General features: G+C 40.6%; 2 protein-coding genes and 1 long non-coding RNA gene across 3 annotated transcripts; 1 reads left to right on the forward strand and 2 right to left on the reverse strand.

Moving 5' to 3' along the window:
* Positions 1-72: 72 nt before the first annotated feature.
* On the forward strand, positions 73-10812 carry LOC4343013 (poly [ADP-ribose] polymerase 1-like). The gene is made up of 20 exons (NM_001422113.1): positions 73-299; positions 1721-1770; positions 1896-2082; positions 3090-3255; positions 3334-3637; positions 4367-4562; positions 4676-4834; positions 5523-5583; positions 6116-6179; positions 6311-6568; positions 7225-7462; positions 7556-7668; positions 7759-7835; positions 7922-8085; positions 8777-8968; positions 9103-9211; positions 9570-9652; positions 9746-9883; positions 10154-10336; positions 10428-10812. Exons 1-20 carry the CDS (start codon positions 156-158, stop codon positions 10473-10475), a joined length of 2934 nt encoding a protein of 977 aa, NP_001409042.1. The 5' UTR covers positions 73-155; the 3' UTR covers positions 10476-10812.
* Positions 10813-11156: 344 nt separating this feature from the next.
* On the reverse strand, positions 11157-12273 carry LOC4343014 (protein CDI). Its single transcript, NM_001422114.1, has one exon. The coding sequence runs from the start codon at positions 12146-12148 to the stop codon at positions 11291-11293; it is 858 nt and encodes a 285-aa protein (NP_001409043.1). The 5' UTR covers positions 12149-12273; the 3' UTR covers positions 11157-11290.
* Positions 12274-16989: 4716 nt separating this feature from the next.
* On the reverse strand, positions 16990-20391 carry LOC136357175 (uncharacterized). The gene is made up of 2 exons (XR_010742351.1): positions 20300-20391; positions 16990-17434 (listed from the first exon to the last, which is right to left on the reverse strand). It is a non-coding gene; the product is annotated as an uncharacterized lncRNA (long non-coding RNA).
* Positions 20392-21047: the final 656 nt, after the last annotated feature.

The raw sequence follows: 21047 nt of genomic DNA on the forward strand, positions 1-21047 counted from the left end.
TTTTCCTTTTTAACGTTTTTACACCTCATCATCATCAGGCCTTTCCCTTCCCTTTCTCCTTTCTCGTTGTGTGGGTTCTTTCTAGGCCCTAGGACAAGCCAAGAAGCGGCGGAGGGGAAGGGAGGAAGAGGGCACCAGCCGCACCGGCCGGCGGAATGGCGGCGCCGCCCAAGGCCTGGAAGGCGGAGTACGCCAAGTCCGGGCGGTCCTCGTGCAAGTCGTGCAGGTCCCCCATCGGGAAGGACCAGCTCCGGCTCGGCAAGATGGTCCAGGCCACGCAGTTCGACGGATTAATGCCCGTCCGTATCCTCTCCCTCCACCCGCTCTCCTCGCCGACGATCTTTCTCCGTTCAGTTGATGAATCTTGCTTTGATCTTTAGGGTCTGGGAGGGTAGGGTTTTGGTGTGGCAGGCATCGTGTTCTTGAGGGTTTTTTGTAGGTTGGTTTGGATTCTGAGAATTTTCTGGATTGATGGGTGATCGGTTTTCATCCTGATTTGCATTGCGGGTGTGGGTTTTGTGGTCATCTGCCACAAGAATCTTCTGCTTTCATGGGTGGTTGGTTTTCATCTTGATGTGCATTGCTAATGTGGGTTTTGCGGGCATTTGCCATAAGAATCTTCTGCTTTGGTGGGTGGTTGGTTTTAAATCTTGATGCCCGAAAAAAATATGTTTCTGAGGGTAATTTCGCATGATTTTGTGGGGTATGATCGAACCAATCTTCTTCGAATGCGGAGTTCTTGATGCATTTGGTTTGGTGCTCTGTCGATTTGTCGATGATCCGTCAATTCCAGCATTGGGTTTATTGCTGTTTCTAATCCATTATGCAATCTATATGTGTAACGCAAGAATAGATAGAGGTGCTTTTGTGGGCACCAACTTTGACATATGCAATTTAACTGGTATTTCTCCTAAGTTGTTTGATATATTAGTTATTATGCGGACCTGCCAGTTGGTTGTGCTGTTTTAGGCTTTTAGCATGGCAATGGTCCTAAGTTGTTTGATATATTAGTTATTATGCGGACCTGCCAGTTGGTTGTGCTGTTTTAGGCTTTTAGCATGGCAATGGGGCATACCAATGACAATGTTAGTAATCTAGTGTGTTCGCTAATCTGTTTTTGTTCTTATCTGATGTGTAGTTTGCAAATTATAATCTAGGTATTCGTTTGCCCGCTTTATTTTCTAGTTTGCCTCTTGTAATTGTTTTGTGGGTGCATGTGTATTATAAGTGCTTACCTGTATTAGGCAAGATAAAACTTGGAGGGGAGTCCTTATTCTATTTTTCATTTTTTATATTGCACATTTGGATAATGAATCTTTATTTCTTTTGGTCGGATCAACTCAGTACTCATGTGGTTATGTGGACTAGACACTCAAATTATTTCACTGGGAAATGTAGGATCGTTTAGGGCAACTTAGGGGGTACTTTTGGATCTGCATGCCATTTTTCACCTGACCATATCTTTTTATTTTCTGTGATGGCCCTTATTTTTTACCTGACCATGTTCTTTAATATGGAGTGTTTATAACGTTGTACCTTTTCTATGTTTATAGTAATTGTTTTATTCAAGAACTATAACTGTTTGGAACTTTTTTTTGGTCATGGTAGATTCTCGATGGTGCAGAAGAGAAAACTCGATGGTTATATGACATATCTTTCCATATCAATTTTACGAATTGACCACTTCCAATTAATTTTAGTGCCCTTTTCTCTTTTTCAGATGTGGAACCATGCCAGTTGCATCCTCAGTAAGAAAAACCAGATAAAATCGTATGCAACTTTATCTTTTACTGTTTGCATGAGTTTCACGCTATAGTATTATGGTTTATTAATCTTTATTGCATCTATTGGAAATCTGACCTAACTCAAAGTGTCGATTCTTCATTTCAAATTAGTGTTGATGATGTTGAAGGAATAGACACACTCAGATGGGATGACCAAGAGAAGATAAGAAATTATGTTGGAAGTGCACCAGCTACTGCAAGTTCTGCAGCTGCTATTTCAGATAAATGCACCATTGAGGTTGCTAAATCTGCCCGTACTTCCTGTAGACGGTGTGGTGAAAAGATAAAAAAGGGAACGGTCTGTATCTTTTGATCTATTAATTTTTTATATGCTTTCTAATTCGTCCCTTGAGGATAGGAAGTTTTATGCCATGAAAATTTTATGTTTGTACTTTGTTGCTTTTCAAATTATAGTCATGAAAATAACCTCCTCTTGATGATTAACACCTTACAGTCTTATATGAGCATTCAGCTAACAATCATAGATAATCAGAAGTTTCACATTCTTGAATGAACCTTGATGCAGCATGTAAGAATAATTAATCATAACATGTTTCCTATTCCTTATAGTTACTCCCTGGGAAAAATACTGTATTGTCCAAAATTCTGCATGTTACTTTGTTGTTCTATACTTTATTTATTTAGAACATGAACTTTAGCGCTCACTAAGGATGAAATGGATACCCGACTTGGTCCTAGCACTTGAACACTTGTAGCTGGGGAGGTTAAATAGCTTCCCTACCACTATGCCATTGGCATGTTCTTTTATTTTCTGAACTTGCATCTGGGAAATGTATGGTTCTGATACGCAGGGACACCATAGGTTCTTTTCTGTACCCTATTCCCTGTGGCCTGCATCATGTTGCATATAATGCCCAAGCTTTTGCACTGGAATTCCAAGTGACCAGAAAGCCTAAAGGCCACAGTTTCCCATTTATTTTGTAGTTACTCTGCTACGTGCCACTAGCAAGCATTAGAACTCTGAATTTTGTGTTAAGTTTACTTTATCAAATGAAGTAACCTGCAAATGTATTAATTGGAAGAGTATTTATTATGTTCATATTTCTTATTCATCCACACTCCTAGTTGAGTACTCCTAATGAATTACAATAATTACCGTGGAGAATTATATACAGGAAAATGTTTGATGATCCAGAAGTACTATTAGTCATGCACTTAGCTAATAATGTATGTTTTGAAAACATATGAATTGTAACTGTGATATGGCAACTTGTAATGTAAAAACATGGTCTTTGTCTTCACTCTAAGTTGTTTCTGTAATAGTATTATTATTTGTTTGTCTAGGTTCGTGTTTCATCTAAGCTTGAAGGGCAAGGTTGGTATCACGCCAGCTGTTTTCTGGAGATGTCCCCAGCTGCAACTGTTGAGAATTTCTCAGGCTGGGAGATCCTGTCGCATGAGGATAAAAGAGCTGTTCTTGATCTTGTTAAGAAAGATGCCCCCAGCTCAGGTAATGAAACATGGGCATCAAATTTTCTTCGCGCCACTTCGTAATCTGACTTGATATTTTGTATTGTTGTTTCTCAAGGGCAAACATCTTCTAAGGGTTCCAAGCGCAAGAATAATCAGAATGATATACACGACTGCAAAGCTCCCAAGATAATCAGGAGTATATCAGAAGGCACAGCAGAAGATAAAGGGAAAGCTGTTGTATCACATGATTCCAATGCTAATTCTTCTGATCTTCAAGAAAAGCTTAAAGAGCAGAGTGACACACTTTGGAAATTGAAGGATGAACTTAAGAAGCATGTGTCAACTGCTGAACTAAGGAACATGCTCGAAGCAAATGGGCAGGATACATCTGGGCCAGAGCGGCATCTATTAGACCGTTGGTAATATTGCATGCTATTTGTGAAATGGTTTTTAACTTCCTGGCTTCCTGCACTACATTATTTCCATCCAATGAGTAATTGATATTTAAACAAACTGCACTACAAGGATCCCGCATATAAATATATCCTTGGCCAGTTGGCCGATGCTACTTGATAGAGGAGGGTACGATTATAACTGATGATGAATGGTACTAGTGTACGAAATTTGTCAGGATAGTTGTTCCCCAAGACCCCAATTGGTCATCTATGTAATTTTTTGTCGCTAGATTTATTTTCTGCTTGCTTTCTGGATCCCAAATCCCAGTTGTAACATCCTGGTTATAGGGTTTGTGATACTGATCGCTTAGTGGAATTCAGAATTGTCACCGTAACCTAATGATTGCACACTATTTGCTTTGGTTCTTTTGTAATCTGGTTCATGTATACAATTATTATTTCCTTAAAAGTGGCTATACCTTTTCTTTCTAAAAAACACATTTTAAAAATTTGATGTGTGCAGAGAAATTTCAAAGTCAGGCAGCACTTAAGATATTTGTTTTCAGGCAAAAATTGTTCAATAGTATTTAGGTCTGAATTTTTTATGTATAATTCAAGGAAGACAAACATTATTGATTGCATAATAAGCTTTACAATATTGTTGGTTGCGTAGACCTGCTTGTGGCATTTCCTTGTTTCATCTCACATAGAAGTCAGTACACTTCGTCGCTAACTTTCTTCCTCGTCTGGCAGTGCTGATGGGATGCTTTTTGGAGCATTGGGTACTTGCCCAGTTTGTTCTAGCTTCCTATACTATCATGGTGGCCAGTATCATTGCAGTGGCTATGTGTCAGAATGGTCCAAGTGTACATACTCTACGACAGAACCCGTGCGCAGTAAAAAGAAATGGAAAATTCCTGACGAAATGGATAATGGTTATCTTACAAAGGTATGACTATGGCTCCCCACCCCCACCCCCACCCCCACCCAAACCCAAAAGAATATCGTTCTTAATGCTTGGTTTCTACAGTTGAGGTAAGCAAATATGTATGTATCTTGCAGTGGTTCAAGTCTCAAAAGGCTAAGAAACCAGAGAGAGTTCTTCCGCCAATGTCACCTGAGAAATCATTGTGCCAATCAACCCAGCAAAACCGATCTTTCCTTAGTGAAGGACTGGATAAATTGAGAGTTTCTATAGTAGGACAATCTAAAGATGTGGTTGTAAGTGATCTTTTACTTTTTGGTACAGTTATCCTCAGGTTCTCTTGTGAGTTGTGTTCGTTAAAGCAAGCACCAATTATGCCATGACCTTGCTGCATGTTGTGGCATGCACCAGACGCCCTTTATTTTTTCCAATCACAGTTACTTTGCTTACATTGTTATCCAGATTGATTCTTACCATATTATACAGATTATATATATTATGCATATTTGTTGTGTGGCTTGTTGACATGAAATTGGAAAGTGCTCAACTGTACATGCTTCATATATTTGTTTGTTTAAGTCAATTCCTTGAAGATAGCTAGTTTAGTTTGTTAATTTATTCCTTGAGTTCCTCGATTATTTCTTTAATCTCCAAAAATTTTAATCCATGGAATATGCAGAGTGACCACATTTAGATTGCAGAGCAAAGGTTAGGAGAGTGTAGGTTTTTTCCCTATGTACTTGATTCAGTTCATGTTAAATTCATGTCATTTGTTGAATAATAGATCAAATTTTATATGATCTAGCATGCTGCTTTTGCATCAAGTGGTAAGATAGATTTGCAATTATTTGCATGGGATACTGTTTTCTTTTATTTTTTCTTCTCTGCTGATCAGTTATTGGGCTATACATTTTTCTTTTTCTTGTTTTTTGGTTTGTACTTTGTACATTCCTCTAAACTAATCATGTAATCCAACTACTGTAGGATGGATGGAAACAGAAGCTGAAAGATGCTGGTGCCAACTTTAATGCCACAGTTACCAAAGGTTTTTCCTCGTGTTATCTTTTTTTTTTCTGAACTACACAGGATTTCCTCGTGTTATCCAGAACTGGAACTATCTTGTTCAGACATTTGAACCTTTCATATTTGGTTACGTATGACATTGGAACCTATATCTTCACCCAAGTGGGTGAGCAGTTTGACACCACCCCATGACCAAAAGCCACCACTCAAATTCCTAAAATTGGCTGGCTCTCACGTATGTGTAATTTTAGACTAATACATGACACTTAATCTAACTGATGTTTTGAAAGTATAAGTAAAATGCATTGTCTAACTCATGATTTTTTATGGGAGAGATGGATTATGGATCACTTATGTGCAGGTGATAATTTTATGTTATCTATCTGACTGTCTCTATTTCTGTAAGAACATATGGGCATTGAGCCAGTATTTTTGTGCAGCTGATATAATGAACTGAGTCATGTGACTTGGTCATTGTTTCATAGGTTAGGTAAGCTCTTAGTGTTTGGTGAAATCTTTTCGCATTATTTTCACATGGAAGTCTTGCACTGCAGACAGCAGCTGCTTAGTTTTATGTAGTGAGCTTGAGAGTGAGAATGCTGAAGTCAAGAAAGCAAGGTATCACATTTTACTTTGCCCTTATCCTTTTACACTTACAGTTTGACCTATTGTTTTGCGAACTACTGTGTTACCTATTGTTTTGCGAACTACTGTGTTAAAATACCATTATATATGCTACTTCATTTCAGGAGGTTGAAGATACCAATTCTGCGAGAAGGTTACCTTGGAGAATGCATTAGAAAAAACAGAGTGCTTCCATTTGATTTGTATAAAGTAGAAGCTGCATTGGAATCTTCGAAAGGAGGCACAATGACTGTTAAAGTTAAAGGGCGAAGTGCTGTTCATGAGTCCTCTGGTTTGCAAGATACAGGTCATATTCTTGAAGATGGAAAAAGCATATACAATACAACCCTGAACATGTCTGACCTGACACGAGGTGTGAACAGGCAAGGATTTTGCTCACAGCATTTCTTGTCAAATTCAGGATTTGCACTTTTAGGAGTGATTGTCAAGGCATATTTCATATGAGTGATATGGATAAACCGATAAACCCTCCAGCAATTTTAGTCACCAAACAAAGAACGTGGATTGCTTCTCAAATCCAACTTCCCGGTCTTCCCTTGAACTAACAGAATGATATAATGCTAAATTTCCCATGGTTGTTAAGTTATAATGTTGAGTCAAGTGCAACCATATAAAATAGCATGAACATTTTGGAAGTACTTTGGTCTGGTTTGGTTTGGTTTGGTTTTCATTACATATGCCCCTGAAGTCATAGCCCTCGTCTCTTGTTCAAGCCCAACTTAGCTTTGGTTGTCAATCATTCCACGATGTCTCGTATACATATATGAATCACCCGATCTAGAATGTCTTATTTACTGCCATTCTGCAATAAAAAATGTTGGAGCTTGCACAAATTTCTGTTTCCTTTCCTCTCAATTTATGTTCGGGAGCATAACACACTGTTGAAATGAGGGGGAACTTTTCTTCTGTAGTATTACCAGTTGCTAAATTTCTGTTAGGTTATTGCAAATAATGGTGACCCTGCTTGCCCTACTTAATCTTTTAACAGTTCTCTCTCTCTCTCTTTTTGTCTGTGAAGCTATTATATACTTCAGGTCATTGAAGAGGATAATGGGTCTGATTGTTATGTATTCCGAAAGTGGGGACGAGTTGGGAATGAAAAAATTGGAGGCACTAAGTTGGAGGAGATGTCGAAAATTCATGCTATTCAGGAATTTAGAAGATTGTTTCTTGAGAAGACTGGAAACCCCTGGGAAGCATGGGAACAAAAAACAAATTTCCAAAAGCAGCCTGGGAAATTTTATCCACTTGACATTGTATGTTGTGGGATAATGTTTTTACCTGCTGGATTTTTTTCCCCTTTTTAGTGGATCATGTGGATTCAATCTGATGTGTTTAATATATTGCAGGACTATGGTGTAAGGCAAGGACCAAAGCGGAAAGACATTGACAAAATGAAAAGTTCACTTCCTCCCCAGTTGCTGGAGCTCATGAATATGCTTTTCAATATTGAAACATACAGGTGCGATTTTACTGTTCTATTTTCAGGTTTTGCATGTGCACATGCTTTGTTTTTAGTATTAGAAAAGAATTTCACATTATTTTGTACCAGGGCTGCTATGCTGGAATTCAAAATTAACATGTCTGAGATGCCCCTGGGTAAACTAAGCAAGGAAAATATCCAAAAAGGTGTGATACTTTGCTCATTGTGGAACTCATTTTGTTGATCTGTAAGTCCAAACATATCATGATTCTCTTGCCTGCACTGCATGCAGGTTTTGAAGCATTAACTGAGATACAGAATCTATTGGGTAACACTAATAATCAAGAACTGGCGGTTAGAGAGAGCTTGATCGTTGCCGCGAGCAATCGTTTCTTCACCCTTATTCCTTCTATTCATCCTCACATTATACAAGATGAGGATGATTTGATGGTGAAAGTATGTGTTCATTACCTTGTGTTATATTCCTGTATATTGGGAAGATATTCCATGACTATTCTTATTTTTTAAAATCACGACAGTTTTAAGTGAAATATTTTGCTATAAAACCTTCCTTTTGCAAAAGAATAAAGGCGTTCTATGATCATTGCTGAAATTGAAATGGGTCCATTCCACGCACAGATCGTACATGACTTGTAATGATATCTTGGCAGTTAGGCATGTTCCATAATGCTCAAATGGAATCGAAGGAACACAAAATTGTTATTTATTTTGTCATATATAAATTTGGCTTCCAGTAAACTATGTTATTGAAGTAAAAAAATGTATTTTCGCACTACTTTCATTTATGGTTCAAGTTCTCAATGACTCTCATTTTGCTATCTAGTTGGAACATTTTAGAGGATGTTATAATAAAAAACTAACATACCTATGGCATTTTTCCTTTTCTTTTCCTTTGGTTCTTCACATGTTCTCCTTGCCATTAGATACAGTGCTGTTCTTAAATGCAATGATATCTCCTGCATATTCAAGGAAAAATGTGTTATAACTGTCCACCGTTTAAAGGGCTGTTTTGGTTCTTGTGTTATTTTCATTCTTATTTTCTTTGACTGATCAGATGTATTTCTTATTGCCAATTGTAACTTTATTCAGAGACCCAATTGACTGTAACTTTGGTGCAATGGTGCAGGTGAAAATGCTTGAAGCTCTGCAAGATATTGAAATTGCTTCTAAACTTGTTGGCTTCGATAGTGACAATGATGAGTCTCTTGATGACAAGTACAAGAAACTTCGATGTGCCATTACGCCACTCCCTCATGATTGTGAAGATTACAAGCTAGTTGAGAAGTATCTTCTTAACACTCATGCTCCTACCCACAAGGCATGTATTTTCTTCTGTATACAAAAACCTTATAGTTTTTTTTTTCTCTTTTGTAGATAGTACAATACAGACGATTGTTTCTGTTTTCTTCTGTATAGGTATTGACATGTCCTCTTTTTAAATCTTTTTTGAAGGAGTGGTCACTGGAATTAGAGGAAGTCTTTTCGCTTGATCGAGATGGAGAATTCAGCAAGTACTCAAGATATAAGAATAATCTACATAACAAGATGTTGTTATGGCATGGTAAGCAATCTATCCAAGTAATGCAAACACATTTGGCTTACGCAATATTTGAAAAGGTTTTTATACTCTCAGTATTTAGTGCCAAAATCTAGGTTTGAGATGAAACTTATTATCCATGCGCAGTCTTTGCCATGGCAGTGCGTAGGTGAACAGAGGGTTCACAGTCAATCCAACAGTTGTAAATGTTTATTTTACTAGTTCTTCGTGTGGTTTACTCGTGTTGTATGTTATGTTGTTATGTCAGTATTTAAAAGGCTACTTTTTTTGTAATTGTACTGGAGATCTACTTAACGTCCCTAAGTAACTCTTTCCTTCCTACCATTTGAATGATTCCATGATTGCAAAACTTAATTTATAGGTTCAAGGTTGACCAATTATGTTGGAATACTTAGTCAAGGACTAAGAATAGCACCTCCTGAGGCTCCCGTGACAGGCTATATGGTTTGCTCTTTGTTCACTTCATAAATGGTTCAACTGTAGCACTGGCAAAAGATTGGTTGAATTTGATTAAGCTATTTTCCTTTCAATCAACAGTTTGGGAAAGGCCTCTACTTTGCAGATTTAGTAAGCAAGAGTGCACAATATTGTTACGTGGATAGGAAGAATCCAGTTGGTTTGATGCTTCTTTCCGAGGTTGCTCTAGGTGACATGTATGAACTGAAGAAAGCCACGGTAAGATATAAAGCCTCTCACTACCAAAAGAGAAATTCTGGTTATAACATTAACTTGAACTTCTATCTTTGCTTTGAAATATGATCCTGCTTTAAGGAATTGACCATGGCATTTCTTTCCTGATTTTTTTATTGTGATCTATATTTCTTTGCTGATTCATAATTATAAGAAAAAGCTCAACGAGTTACTCGAGTGCAATTACTTGTTTTTTTTCCCCATGTTTATCTTGGCTTGGCACCACACTCACTGGCTTACTGCTGGCTGCTGCAGTCCATGGACAAACCTCCAAGAGGGAAACACTCGACCAAGGGCTTAGGCAAAACCGTGCCGCTCGAGTCTGAGTTTGCGAAATGGAGGGATGATGTTGTGGTGCCATGCGGAAAGCCAGTGCCAGCATCTATCAAGACATCTGAGCTTATGTACAATGAGTATATTGTCTACAATACATCCCAGGTTCAGTCAAATTGTTATCCATACTCTTTTGCGCGCTTCTGTTCATCAGAAGTTCAGTTCCTTACCTTTCACGAAACCTTATCTCTGGCAGGTGAAGATGCAGTACTTGTTGAAGGTTAGGTTCCATCACAAGAGGTGACTAGAAGACTTGAGGTAGGAGTAGAAATGTAGAATTAATCAGTGGAAGTATCTCCATCGTTATCAGTAGTCTGTGGTGGCTACGCTTTTGATGTGTTAGAATGATTTATCCAGTAGTTTCAGGTTGGTAGGAGGTTATGTGCTGCTCGCGTATGATCCGTTTTGGGGTATGTTGCATGGGCATCGCGCGAGTGGCGCAAGTAAATCCCCTGCGCATGCCATGGGCATTTGATAGATGTTTGCCTAATTTTCTGTGGCAATGTGCGCATTTGGCATCTCTGTTTAGCTTGCTATTTTATCATCACTCGCGTTATTTGTGCGTTGTTGCGTTTTGGCTATCTTTCTTTGTATTTTGATTCGAGGTCTATGTTAGGATACTGCAATCGAAATAAACTGAACAGCATTAGTGAATAGTGCCGTCTGTAGGATCAAAGATAGAGGCGTGTGACTGTCTAGCGGAAGTAATATTCTTCTATCCTATAAGTAACGGTTAGTCTAGCACGACAATTCGATGAGCATAGATTGCAATAGTTTTTCCCCAGGTATTAGTGATTTGGTAATCTCCGCTTGTTTTGTGCCCTTCTTTCACTCTGGTTTGTCGTCGTCCTTCACCCTTCGCTCGGGGTGCTCCCACTTCCTCTTAGAGAGATCACTTGACTTGATAGCCACAAAGACACGTTATGACCAGCATTTAGCCTCAAAGTAATATTTAACCATATGATCAACAATATATAGAACTTATCATTCTTGAGGTGTGGCCGTCATGAGTTTATTCCAATCATATTATTAGAAAACAGTAGGCACCGCACGTGAGGCTCAGGCGTCCACGGGAACTGCCGACGGCGCAGCAGGGGCATGCAGGATGGCCTTGGGCTCGTGCTCTTCCTTCTCCTCGTCCTCCTCCGCCTCGGCCTCATACGCGTCACGTTCCTGGACCCAGAGCTCCGCGAACTCGCAGTTCTTGTACTGCTCGAACCACGGCCCGCCGGAAGTGTAGTGGATGGCGCGCGGCGCCGTCCCGGCCGTGTCGGCGGGGTCGACGCGGTTGTGCCCCACGAGGAAGTTCCACACGAAGGGCACCTCGCCGATGTCGGCGTCGTCCAGCCACATGAAGCGGTGCAGGTACGCGCCGCTCTGCGTGCTCACGGCCTCGGGCGTCAGCGCGGCGCGGTTCTTTGGGTGGGCGCAGTTGAAGAGCACCATGGACGACCAGTTCTTGCGCGGGTACACCGTCTGCACGGCGCCGTCCATCTTGGTGGCCTCCTTGGGCGCGTAGTCGTGGTGCACGCACAGCACCGCGTAGCGCGGGTCGGCCATGCGCGCCAGCTCCGCGACGTCGGCGACGAAGAGGAAGTCGCAGTCGACGAAGAGCGCCCAGCCGCGGTAGCCGGCCAGGTGGGGCGTCAGGAAGCGGGTGAAGGAGAACTCGGTGCTCTCCGTGGGCCCGCGCTCCCGCCAGTACAGCCCCGCAGACCGGAGCTCCTGCTGCACGATCGGGATCACGGCCACCGGCACGGAGGAGCGCTGCAGCAGGGAGCGCCGGCACACGCGGTACGCGATGTCCTCGCGCGAGTCGTACCCGACGAACACGCGGAACGTCTCAGCGGCCTGCACGTCGCCGGCGCCAGCTACAGGGCCAGTCATCACGACGTCGTTGGTAGGCGTGACCGACATAGTATTTGTTGGTGATATATAAGCAGAAGGTTAGTAGTACTGTTTGCTAGCTTCCCCGCAAAAAAAGAAAAAAAGAGTAGTGTTTGCTAGCTCCTGGTGCTACGTACGCATAGGCCGTGCGAGTTATCACAAACTCCTCCGCCTTTTTAATAAGAGCCTAAGAGCCCTTTGTCCTTTGAGTGTGGGGAGCGAATTGAAACGAGGACATGCGTATATGACGACATGTACGTCAACAGCGTTACGCTTGCATTATTAGGCCCAGGGAGATCGATGTCCAGAATTATGCATATGTGTTTCTCTTCTTTTGTTGCCAAAATCAACAAAATTAGATAAAGGAATCCTATAGCTAACCGATTGCTGTGTGGTCCGGCGCCGGCGGATGCATGGCGACACTGCACTGTGGTGTGGGCAGCGCGCGGGCGGGACCGACGACAGCGCGCGCGCGGTTGCTAATTTGTACGGGTAATACGTGGTCCTGTCGTGTGAACTACCACAGCAGCACGGCAGGAACACGCGCAGCTGCATGGGCAGTTGGGCACTCTGCCTCCCTGCGTCGATTGCTCCACAGTCGTCGTCATGTCCCGATCCTAATTATCACGTCAAAACAGCTAGGCAAGTGTTGCTTGTTTTTTTTTTTAGATAATAAGTGTTGCTTGTTGCTCCATCGTTTTCCTTTTTCAATTATATATGTTATTATTCACATTTTCACTCAGTATTTTATTACTACCTTGTAGAAGTTTATCGAGAATGCATATAGTCAAAAATGTCTTATTTTGGATGTCCAGAAATGTTTATAATTTGAGAAGATGTAGTAAAATTTACATCCAAAATGGACAATTATACCTTCCTTTCGTGGCTTCACTTCCATGTGTATACCTTATGGTTGTAAATATTTAACATTTAGAAAAAATATTGGTTAAACCTCCAATTTTACAATAGCATAAGTTTATAAAATATACTACATCCTATTCTTTTTTACTTGCCGTTTTAGACATTGATACGGATATAATTTACATATTTTATCATTACTTTTTCTAAACATATTTTTTACAAGCTATAAAAACAATAATTATATGAAAGTTTTTTTTACAAATATCTACTGATACCATTTTCACGTGTCAACTCCTAATATTTTAGAATTAACTAATTAATTAATATTTGATTTTACCATTAATTTTAAGACATCATCTACTTGAGAATCTACTTGAGAAACGGATAGTAATAAGTTTAAAGAATGGTGGTGGTTTTGAAATCGGGATCCTCTGGATTACAGTTTGTAATGCATATGACCAAGAGCAGATCATGTCATGCGCTTCGGTACTCAATAGTGGATTACAATAAATACAGTTCGCATGAATAATGAGCCTCTGCATTACTGCAGAGGATCCAGATCTATGGCTTTGACGCACGTTTATGCATGCATACTAATTTTTTAAACCTAAACATTTGATAAACTATTATTAATAGTGAGATTACACCAGTACCAGGCTTATTTTTTGGTACTAACCTCCGCCTCATGGAATTTTTTTTTCTTGTAGCACGCATGTAATTTTTTTTCTTGTCCCGAGATGGCTGCGTTGCCTCTCGTACGTTTGGATGGATCCGCGAGGGAGAAGCGTGACCCTCGTGGTAGCATCCCGATGATGGAGGAGCGATGCCAGTTGCTTCCCTTGTCACCATCGGAAAACAGGTGTGTGGTTTGAGCTAGGGATGACAACGGGTCAGATCGGGCACGGCAGAGTAAAATCATGCCTGAACCCATGCCCATCGTCGCTTGTCCAAACCTTACCCACTAGGGTTAGCGGGCAAAACTCTGTGCCCGTACCCATGCCCGACGGGCACGGGTATACCCGGCGGGTACTTAATGGATCTCATATGAATAGTAACTCGAAAGATATACAGTTTAACAAAGAGAAATAAAATCAACAATTTAACAATTTATTAGTTATCAACAATAATTTGAATTACATCATAACTTATTACAGTGGCGAATCCAGAATGAAAATAGAGGCGGTGCTCTAATGACCAGTGTCAACGTTGGGAACTAGAATATATCGATAAGTGAACCATGTATATCTCACTATGTTTGTAGAAAAATCTCACTTTTTTAGCTCTAAGACCGTCAATCAAAGATCATTCATATTTGCTAATATGAAATTAATGGTGAAGAACCACGTTGTCTCGTTGATTTCACACCTCTCTCTAGCCATCAGGTCTCTGCCCCCATATATAACTACAGCTAAAATAATTTGAAATGTGCCATATCATAGCAACTGTGACTGGAGCACAAAACATCCGAGAAAACAAAGCATGAAAGCAGTAGTCCAAGTACCATCTAGTCATTTTCTTCCTCCAAACGGTAGCTAGTCATAACTACTGCAGCATTAGTGACATAGGGATACTTAGGACCTAGTAGATGGAGCTGGGGCTTGCGCCCCAACAAGCCCCAATACTAAATTCGCCCCTGACTTATTATTAGTTAGTATCACAAATGAACCAAGAGAAAGGGGCATAACAATTAAGAGATAAGTCGAAATTAGCTAATACATATGTATCGGGTCGAACATGGGTTACCCAGAGGCAAAAAAATGAAACCCGGTTGTTACCCACGATGTCTACGGGTTTCGGGCGGACGTGCCCACGGGTAAAAATTCACACCCACGCCCATGCCCATTGGGTCAGGTATCCGCGGATACCCGGACCCATAGGCAAAATTACCATCCCTAGTGCCCACGGGTAAAAATTCACACCCACGCTCATACCTATTGGGTCAGGTATCTGCGGATACCCGGACCCATGGGCAAAATTGTCATCCCTAGTTTGAGCTATACTCCTAGTTAACAAACAATTATAGGTTAGCCTGGTGATCACTCGATCAGATATACTAGTACCGCATATGCCACCTACCACACACGTACGGCCGCACCCGACCGATTGATCTTTAACTGTGTTGAGGACTCGGCGACGACATGTCGCTGTGGGACCACTTCGATTGATCGATACCCGGTTGTTGGTCAGATCAGTTTCAGCGTCTTATCTTGATAGTCATCTTTAATTTGATAGCTCGTATGTAGGATCAAATCAAGTGAACTAAGCTAGAGGTGAATAGTAGGAACACCGAAAATTAGTTTTTAGTGTAACTAAAAGTTACGCTCAAAATCCGATGACGTTAATTAACTGGTATGACCGGTCTAATCACCCTCTAAACCACTGTCATCGATCGCCACCGCTGGTCTAGCCGCTGTGAAGCCACTGGTGTGACCACCGTGCCCTCACAGGTGTGATCACCGAAACTGAGAAAAACACAAATCGAAAAACTCTTGAAACTAGATCAACTTTATTGTTTCTAATTGTTTTTACAAAGTGCAACAACAGTACTACTCTCTCAAGTTTCGACTAAACTTGAAATTTATACTAAACTCTATTTTTTCTCTCAACTAAACTCTCAAAATTGATACCAATAGATCTCAACCCATCTTCTATTTATCCCCGAAAGTAGCAACCCAAAAGCCATAAATCCACATTAATAAGTAGTCCTAATCCACTAGGGAACCTACCCATATGCACGTACACACACTACGCCAGATCAATTCATGTGACGGACCAAAATATCTCGTCACAAACAATATCACCTTTGACGGGTTAAATAAATCTCGTCATAGATGAGGCTAAAAAAAATGACCCGTCACAGGTAAATAGTATTTACCTGTGACGGGTATATATAAGGACACGACACATGACGTTTGTGACATGTCCACGTATAAACCCATCATTGATGAGTACTTATATGTGACGGGTTTTAAGTTTGCACCCGTCAAAGGTGAGTAACCTCACCTCAGATATTCCATCAATTTTGACTTATAAATAAGGAAACCCCAACCCTCCCCCACTGCCCACTGCCCCATCTCTTTTCTCTCTTCTCTCTTCTCTCTTTTCTCTTCCTCCACCATCGCCTCTCCCCCCAATTGTGCACCAGCTGCCGCGGTCTCCTTCCCATAGCAGCGTCGCCGCCTCCTTTGCCCGCCGTCGTCCTCTAGGAGCTCAGGGTCGCCGCCTCCTTCGCCCGCCATCGGCCTCCAGGAGGTCGGGCCCGGTGGCCTTCAACATCGACGCCGCCGCCACCTCCTGACCGCCAGTCACCAGATTCGACTGCCGGTGCCTTCTCCCGCCTCCCGGTCGCTGACGCCGTCGCCTCCCGACCGCCGGCCTTCAACACTGACGCCGTCACCGCCTCCTGACCGCCGATCGCCAGATCTGGCCCCCGAGAAGCCGGATCTGGCCGCCGGCGCCTTCCCTCGCCTCCCGGCCGCCGACGCCGCCAAGTCTGGCCTCCAGGACGCGGATCCAGCCGCCGACACCTTCGCCACCTCCGCAACCTCTTCCTCGACTGCCGGACACCGCCTCCTTCGCCGCCAACCGCTGACCACCAGATCCGACCTCCACGAGGTTGTGGGATGCGGATCCAGCATCCGCAGCCTTTCCTTGACTGCCGGACGCCGCTGCCTCCGCCACCGACCGCCGGCCGCCGGATTTGTTTGTGCTTGATGTCGTTTGTGCTTGATTTGCTAATGTTTGTTGCTTGTGTGGATGTGTAGTTTGTTAAAATTGATATGGGTACTTGTGTGATGTATATTGTTAGATTGCTTCATGTGTAGTTTTTTGTTGAGATGTATTTGATTTAAAATACAAAGTTGTTGTATCGTGTGCATCTTGAGATGTATTTGATTTTTCTTCATTTCGTACATTTGGGGTGAGGAACTTCTTTTTTTCTGGGTGGTTTTTGACATCTGTGACAGGTGGGAATTAAAACCAGTCACAGCTGTTTTGTCACCTTTGATGAGTTGGAAAGAGTCATCCGTCACAGGTGTGAGTCACGTGTGACGGGCTATATTTTTCTGCCCGTCAAAGGTTTTAATTACCAGTGACGGGCTTTCACCCGTCAAAGATGAAGTGTAGTCATTAGTGACCACTAATCTCTGACCAGGACTAAATCCGTCAAAGGTGAGGGTTAGAACCCATCACAGATGACCGGATCTGGCCTAGTGACAACTTATCCCTTTACAATTCAAACTTTAATCTTCCTACATTTGGACTCTTTCCAAATTTGACTCTGCTTTTCATTCGCACATAATCTCTCTTGTATGCCGTATGGAATCTTCACAACCACGCGTATTGTTATTCAGTCTGAGCATTCCACATGATCTCCTGATCATCCGAACATTAACGTCTCCCAAGTCGGCTTTCAATCCATCACCGCCAATGTTCTTTCGAGGCATCAAGACACACCTGCACATGAATCAAATAACAAACCATATTCGAGCACAAGTTATTTCCCAACTTGACTCAACATTAAGATAAAACAGTATTACACACGTATAGAAATCATAAACATGAGATAATCGCGAGTATCCAAAGAAAACATAAAACCGACTCTAAACAAAGTCCAACCGATCTTACCGTAGCCACAACACCAGTCTAACCGGCACACCCTAGTCGATCTGATCGCAAGAGCCAAACAAAAATCCCTGTTTTCGTACTATCACTATTCAATATATTGCATAACAGAACTTCACCAATTATCCACCAAATTTCAAAACCAATATAAATCACATATCAATTGTTCATCACAGAATATATAAATGAAAAACATTGATTTTACACGCACGTCTACGATTCATGAGCTGCCAGCAACAGATGCACATGGAAATATAGAAGGAAAGGATCCGGTCGATCGAAGTTTTCACTAAAACTTCAAAGTCGTTCATGTGAATATATACAATCATAAATCATGTAGCAAAGTCCCTTCATAAATTTATGTCATGATGATATATAGCCACGTTGCCAACGCACTGTGCAACTACTATATATAGTGTTATTACAGCCATTTTTATACGTTTTATTTTTGCTATTTATCATTAATTAGTTGACCTTTTTTTTCTCTTGTCTGTTATTCACCCCGACTGTAGTTTAGACATGCAACTTAATTTTGAATACAGATAAATTGCCATTTTTGTTTGCTTTATTTTTTAATACCCTAAATTTATCTAGATGTATTTATAGTTATATAGATAATATTCTAAGTGCTTTTGTATCACTTTGGTGTAATTGGTTAAGTTCAACAAAATCTTTCATTATTTAAAAAGAGTAAAATGTGCGGGTGGTCTCTAAAGTTATACATGGGTGTCATCTAGGTCTCTAAACTCTTCTCAATATATATTTTTGGATCCACAAACTTATCATGTGTGTCATATAGGTCCAAACGGGTTTCAACCCACTCTCTGTGCACTGACGTGACATGACATGAAGTATATAGATGTTCTGCATAGCACATAGACAACAATAAATTGTTTCAAATGGGACTTTCTTTTTTTCCCCTTAAAGGGATATCGTCATATCTACTTTTACGAGCCCACAACAAATCGGGACCTCCACATTCATGCATCATTAGATTCCCCACCCACATATGCACTTTATTAGCAAATTATAAACTATTTTTTCTTACGAATTAATTATCCGATATGTGATCTGATTGTATTATTAAATTTATTGCAATTAAATTTTACAGAGAGATCCCACATGAAAATATTTTGGATAAAAAATATTCGTAACAGAAATATTTTTATATGATATATGAAACATTGAGTTATAACCGATGAAACATCACAAAATACTTGCTGAAACATCCAAAGAATAGCACGTGTAACAATCTAAAATGACCCATTAAAGCATCACAAAATACATCCCGAGACATCCCCAAAAATAGCACGTGCAACATTCTGAAATGATATAGTGAAACATCAGCTACAATTAAACATCGCGAAATACCTCCTACAACATCCAAAGAACACCCTGTGCAACATTCAATAATGACATAGTGAAACATCCTAAAATACTTATTGTAACATTTTAAATCCATTGCAACAAAAAAAAACTTCTAAAAGCAAATCATCAAAATATAGTCATGTGAGATCTAAAAATGTTTGTGCGGTGCAGTTGAATGGTACCATTGCAATTGTGAATGATGACTCCGACCCTAGGTCTTTCGAGTAGGACGGGCAGTAGGGAGATATCGATGACTATTCATCACTATCTTCCTTAGATGATGAAGGCCCAACTTCATTTTATACCGAGGAAGAGTTGCAGAATCTTAAGAGGACGAAAGATGTCTTGGTTGAAATTCCTATTTTAGGTGATTGCTTACAATGGATTTAGCCATTTCTGTCCTTTTAAATTGCAGTGAAAACAAAGAACAAGGAATCGAATATGCTTGAACCATTCATATCTTCAACAGATAAATCAAGTCCATCAAAACCACTCTAAAATGGATTCCTCCAAACCATTCATTACTATGGAGTTTACTAATAGTACCAATTTTCTAAATACAAACTTGTTATGTTCATCATAAACCACAATGGTCATGAAATTAATAAACAAATAATCCTAACACATGAAATTTTCTAAGTGAACAATGGAAATTATTTCTTAAAAGACACAAAATAAATGGGGCTAGCTGAACTGCCACGGCAACGAGCTGGGCGTGGCAGTTTTCAGCTGCCATGTCACGGAGCCTGACGTGGCAATAGGTGCTACGTCGAAGCCGGCTTGACCTTGTCAATGCCAATGATTGCCACGGGGCACCGTTGCCCATGCCAAGACCGGTGGTGTGGCAAGGTAGTTTGGCCACACCGGTTACAAATGGCATGGCAAAAAGGTTCATTTTTGAAAATAAGTTCCTGGGAGGCCGTTAAGGTTCATTTATGTTATGTTGAAATAAGTGAAAATTATTTATTAAAATGGTCTAAAATAAAAAGATTCCACCACATGCCACCTACCACATTTTTCGTGGGATATACTAGCATCCGACGCCATTTAATTAATCTAAGCATCATGCTCACATTAATAAATAATGATACTAATTACCCCGGGACTCCAACCCTTTAGATAGACTAGTTAGAACTAGTGCAACATATTAAAATAATTAGACCGAAGCCGTGGCATAGATCAGCTAGTCCAATCAAGTGAAGCACAAACTATTCCTATAACACATAACTAATAAAGTAGTATATGAACTATAAACACTAATAAGTGCAAAAGATAATTCCTTTATGAAACTCATAGTCTTACAAAGAGAGTAAAGTACTAAGAACATACCCGAATCTCCAAGAAGACTATGGAACCGAAGACTATTCTAAGCTTATCTCCACTACTAAAGAGAAAACAAGTATATGAATAAGAAAACTGCTCTCTAAGTGTGTATTTTGAGAGTGAAGGAGTGATTTCTATTTATAGGCTGCTTATGACGATTGTTAAGTCGGTAATCAAGTGCAACCGCCTTTGAGAAGAAATCATGAGTTGCCACGTGGAGGATGGAGATGAGAGGTGGCGATGGTGTTGGTTCGAGTGACCCATGCATGGGCCCCATCTCTCTCTACCACCTTTCTCCAAGGATTGACATGTGGGCCTCTAAGGAGGTGCACGGTGGTTTGGCCTCACTTTAAGTCGGTTTGAGCTGACTTATGGGGCATCAATCCATGTGCTCACACATGATTCACCGGAGATGTGTTTCTTTGTATGCCGGTTTATTTCTCCTTCACTTTATTGTACAATTACTGCATCCGTAGTAATTCTCCGAGACAAGTGAAACTACATTATTTACAACTAATATTCATGTAAGAAATATTAGTTCTCCTTTTATTATTTGAGGAAATTGATGGTTGAAATCGGTACTTAATAACCGTCAATGTAAACTATTATTAACAGTAATAGTAAAAGATTACACCATACTAGACTTATTTTTTAGCCACACGTAGCATGGTACGTACTAGATTCGTTTTAAAATAAAGCTATTTTTAAGTATAGTACTTTGTCGTAAAAAAGAAGAAATTTTCTAGCCCAGTCT

This window comes from Oryza sativa, chromosome 7 (assembly GCF_034140825.1).
Source record: "Oryza sativa Japonica Group chromosome 7, ASM3414082v1".
Classification (NCBI taxonomy): Eukaryota; Viridiplantae; Streptophyta; class Magnoliopsida; order Poales; family Poaceae; genus Oryza; species Oryza sativa.

Coding starts and splice junctions, on each gene's coding strand:
- LOC4343013 (NM_001422113.1), top strand. CDS start 156: ATGGCGGCGCCGCCCAAGGCCTGGAAGGCGGAGTACGCCAAGTCCGGG. Junction 2,083..3,089: donor AAAAGATAAAAAAGGGAACG/GTCTGTATCTTT, acceptor TTGTTTGTCTAG/GTTCGTGTTTCATCTAAGCT. Junction 6,569..7,224: donor CTGACACGAGGTGTGAACAG/GCAAGGATTTTG, acceptor TTGTCTGTGAAG/CTATTATATACTTCAGGTCA.
- LOC4343014 (NM_001422114.1), bottom strand. CDS start 12,148: ATGTCGGTCACGCCTACCAACGACGTCGTGATGACTGGCCCTGTAGCT.